At 48.1% G+C, this 4,512-nt stretch overlaps 2 protein-coding genes across 2 annotated transcripts in view; one reads left to right on the top strand and one right to left on the bottom strand.

Annotated features, from left to right (window-relative positions):
• The window catches only part of LOC104077329 (parathyroid hormone/parathyroid hormone-related peptide receptor-like), a 6,802-nt gene extending 6,636 nt beyond the window's left edge, over positions 1-166 (top strand). The window contains exon 14 of the mRNA XM_009578519.1: positions 7-166. Coding sequence (XP_009576814.1) covers positions 7-166 — 160 coding nt within the window. The remainder of the gene's footprint in view (positions 1-6) is intronic.
• A 3,600-nt stretch (positions 167-3,766) lies between these two features.
• Positions 3,767-4,512, bottom strand: part of DDX42 (DEAD (Asp-Glu-Ala-Asp) box helicase 42) — a 16,292-nt gene continuing 15,546 nt past the window's right edge. Inside the window, exon 18 of the mRNA XM_009578509.1 lies at positions 3,767-4,511. Coding sequence (XP_009576804.1) covers positions 4,084-4,511 — 428 coding nt within the window. The 3' untranslated portion in view covers positions 3,767-4,083. The remainder of the gene's footprint in view (position 4,512) is intronic.

A 4,512-nucleotide genomic window follows, 5' to 3' on the forward strand; every position in this document is an offset into this window, starting at 1 on the left:
TGCCAGCCTGCCGGCATACATCCCCAGCTCCTTTGCCTCCGATAACTTTTTGCCCTGTCCAACCCAGGAGATGAGCCAGAAAGCCTGTGGGGAAAACATAGTGCACTTAACAGACCTGAATCAGCGTCACCCCAACCTAAACAAAGAGCTGGAGACAATGCTATGAAGTGAACAGTGTCTCTCCCATCTGGACATCCAGCTGTGCCTGGAAAGATGCTGATCTTCACGGTTTGGGCTCCTTTTATGTTTGCATGGAGAGCCAGGGTAGGGGATAGCAGCTGGAACAACACAGTTCCCTTTCCCTCAGAGCCAGTGTGCAAAGGCACCACGTGCTCTCGCTCCTTCTACCTGGCCTAAAAACGAGCAGCCAGTTCAAAACCTCACTTCCTTCCACGCGCAAGTGATTGATGTATGCGGTGTCTGTGCATGCAAAGCCTTGAATCATCTCCAGGAAACAATCCTCCAGGCTCAGTCTTCCCTCGACAGTCTGGAAGGTGACTTCAGCTCCAGCACGTATAAAGCTGATTCAATGAGCCCATAGTCCTGAAGTCTGACTCCCCTATTTAGCACCAATTCCTGCGCTGTACAGCCCGGGGCAGGCAGAGTCAACAGTGCCCACAGCTATTCCGCAGCTCACCCTGCCCTTACTTGCATCCTTGTGCAGCTCACAGATACTGTGAAGCCCAGCAGGCAATGCTCAGCCACAAAAAGGGAGCACGAGTCACTGGGATACGATGGGCTCAGGGAGGGAGGCCAAGCTTTACGGCCCGGGAAGGGCGCAGCGAAACGCCTGGCCCCCCCCAGGCTTTACAGCACGGTTGTCCATAAACACACTGACCACTGCATGCAAGAGCCTTGGCCCTGTGACCTTTTTGCAGTCTAAAAAGTGAATAAAGAGACAGCGGTACGGCTCGCTTCCGTCCTCAAACTCCATTACGGACTCAATGGTGTTACGCACAATGATCGGTTACTGGAGGACAGCAGAGGGTGTAAAGGGCTGGAAACCCAGCCAGGCTGACAGCCAGGCCTGCTCTCACTGCTCGCTGTCGGGGACAAGGCAGCCCCCACCTCCCCCTGCCCACTCTGCTACACGTGCGCTGCCTGGGAAAGCTCATCTCCCTGACGGGAAGAGACACTCCCGAGGAGCTTGCAATGCCCGCTCCACACAGTTCAGTCAGACCGCAGGGGAGGGGAGAGTTACGTCGTTGGGAGAGGGGGTACATACGCCAGTGAAAATTAAACAGCTTGTTGGTGGTAGCATGGAGAATTTTTTTTCCTACCTGCTCTAATGAGACACACGCCCGCAAGGCAGTAATTTCACGATAAAGACGGTGACAGAGAACATGTAACTAATGCTGTGCGTTCCCAGATCTTCCGGTGAAAAGCTAAGATACAAAGTGAGTCACAAGGATTAGAAAGCACTGGAGGGACAGCCAGCCAGAAGGCCAGGAGGCGCGTCAGGGAAGGGAAGGGCTCCAGGATTTATATTCTTTAAACGGTCCAGAAGATGGTGCAGAATCAGGCACACCCGCACCACCTCCCATCCAAGAAAGCAAGCGCTGTAGGACGTGGAAGAGGGCTCTCAGCCCAGCTGGGTGGCGGCAGTGTCTGCCCCGCTCTGGGGGACGCGAGGCAGAGGGGGTGACTGATGTGCAGGCACAGAGGCAGGAGCAGAATCCCAGGGTTACACTTTACAAACAAACCTGAGCTTCCTGTAATTGATTTGCTCAGCTGTGAGTTATGCTCTAGTCTTTTTAGAAGAAAGCAGCACACCCTGCCACCGCAAGGAGAGAGATTCTCTTTCAGGGTAGTTGGCATGCTGCTCACACTGCTACCTTGTTCTGCGGAGAAGGAATCAACCCTCTTATGTATCTAACATGGATCTGTGAACTGACATTTATAGCGCTCTGTCAGTGATCAATATTTACTCACTCAAGTCTCAAGAGGCTCCTGCTAGCTGAGAGAGGGGTGAGGAATTTCAATAATCCTACCGAACAGCAGAGGGATGCATTAAAAAGAAGGGGAGAAACCCAAGCATAAGCCACATACAGGGCCAGTTCCCAGTGACAGCAACCTGAGATCCAGGACAGCAGGGAGCAGATGGCAGCTTCAGACTATGGAACTATTTTTTTTTTCTGTTTTGAAACTCAAATCTTTAATTGTGCAGAGTGATAAACCTTAAGTGCGATAAGGAAAGGGGAACTCAACAGTTGCTCCTAAACCCCCTGCCACATCTGCCCTGGAAAATCCTTGTCTTAATACTAAACATGCAAAGCTCAAACCAGCGCAATGAGGTTTCTGCCTAGACCATGATTAGATAATTCAAGTGGAAGCTATTCTTAAAAAAATCCCAACAGATTAGAGCTAGTTAATGAGGGGTCCCAAATAATCAAGTTGCTGTCTTAACTGAAACCAGTACACATGCAAGTCAGATCACAAGACTATTGCCGAGTTCTCTTTCCAGCTCTACCAATGACTCCAAGAAAGGCTGGGATGAGCAACATGCCCTGTGCTGCATCCTTCCCACTCGTAAAAAGGGAAAAAAACCTATTCCCCAGGAGGCTTTGAAGCTAAAATTGGGTTTGCAAAACAGTTTGAGATGAAAGATACTGAGGAAAAACACAGGCAGTCTTTTATCAACTACATCCACAACCACTGATGAAAGAAAGGGACGCAGTCAAATCTCCAGCCAGTCAAATCTCCATCCAAATGCCAGATCAGCCAAAGGAAGAAGTGGAGAATAAAAAGCACATGCTAGATATTTTTGTCCCAGTAATAAAACATTTACTAGAGCAAGCAGAAAGTAAATGCACAGCTGATAAAGAAAACATCACAATGTCACAAAAACCTGACAGTTTCTGGTAATTCTTTCAGTAGAAACAAGACAGAGGTGGGTGCTGACATGTTTCAACAAAAGAGTTCTTCCTTACCTTTATGGCGCAAAAAAAAAAAAGTTAAAAAACGGATAATACACACAATGAGTTAAAAATGGTCAAGCAAGATTTTACAGTTTTAACTACATGTGTCCAATATGGGGCGATATTTGAGCTGTTCCACTTCATCAATCGCTTTTCAGGTTCTCCCTAAAGGCTTCTGAGCAGCAGGTCCCTGAATTTCTGAATGAAGCCTCTTCGTTTAGCTATGCTTCACAGGGGGTACCAGCCTTTGATTGTTGTGGCGTATCTACATTTTTTTCCCTTTTTTGTTTTTAATTTGAAGAAAGCACTCAACCCTCTCATAACAGAGGGCGCATAGGCACAGCAGAGAGACAAGTTTGCTATGCGGGCTTCCACCAAAATGAAGGTTATTAGGAAAGAAGAGGTTCTTTGAAAGAAAAAAATATGTGGGCAATGGGATTGGGATTGATGTACTGACCACAAACAAGCCAGGGAGTCCATCCTACACTACATGTGAATTTGTGGTTAGCTGGGCTGGAGAAGGATCCCTTGAACAGCTTCATTAAAAAAAAAAAAAAAAAAGGAAAGAAAAATCAACTTGCTTCATCCCACCTTCAGCAACGCAAATTGATACATTCTTAGTTGATGGGGAGAGATGTAAGGGGCAACCTGGAGGCCAAATCATTTGGGGATAAGAGAATATGTGAAAAAAAGAGATTGGGGAAGAACTCACCATACTGAACAAATTGCTGAAAGATTAATTAATGTTTAATAGGTGGGTCCTGAGCATCTCTAGATGGACTGTTTTTTCAAATGTGAACGCTGGTTAAGAAAAGACTACTTTATACTTCTATGAACAACAGTTGCTTAACGTTCCGAGGACGTGAAACAGCTTCTTCCTTGTCAAGAAGATCTGTTTAAATCCAGCAGAGTGTCACTTGAGCATTTAAAAGCAAAACCCAGGGAGCTTTATCAAAATGATTTTTCTCTTTGACTAAGCATTGTGTGTATACATCATTAGAGTGAATCTGTCCGCAGATGTACCGGCCCAGACTTGCATGGGGAGTTTTCATGGTTTCCTTTTCCTCCCCCAGCTGCTCAACAACCAGTTACCAAAAACCCCAAGAAATCCTCTGGAAAAAGACAACACTACCTGCAGAGATTCCAGGCTGTGAAACACCAGCTTTTAACTGTCCCACCGGCTCTTCTTACGTTTTGGGGGCTCTGGGACAGCAAAACCATCTGTCTTGTTGTCTCGGCTGTTGGCATCCTTCCTGTTCTCACCATTCCTGTTCTCGTTGTTCCTACCTTCGTTGCTATTCCTGCTATCACCGTTATTGCGATTGCCACTGCCCACATCAGCGAAGTGCCGGCTTTCACCGTGGCGATGGTTGTCTCCGTGTCGGCCCTCTCCGTGGCGGTAAGCGTCACTGTGGCGACCGCCTCCTTCTCCATGGCGTTGCACATCATTGTAGCGACCACCACCCTCTCCACGTCGCGGGACCTCATTGTGGCGACTGTTCCGGTTGTCGTTGTATCGTTCTCTGACAATGCCGCCACCACCGCCGCCACCAACACCGCCACTGCCGCCGCTGCCACCGCCGCTGCCACCGCC

This window comes from Fulmarus glacialis, unplaced genomic scaffold, assembly GCF_000690835.1.
Source record: "Fulmarus glacialis isolate BGI_N327 unplaced genomic scaffold, ASM69083v1 scaffold12020, whole genome shotgun sequence".
Lineage (NCBI taxonomy): Eukaryota > Metazoa > Chordata > Aves > Procellariiformes > Procellariidae > Fulmarus > Fulmarus glacialis.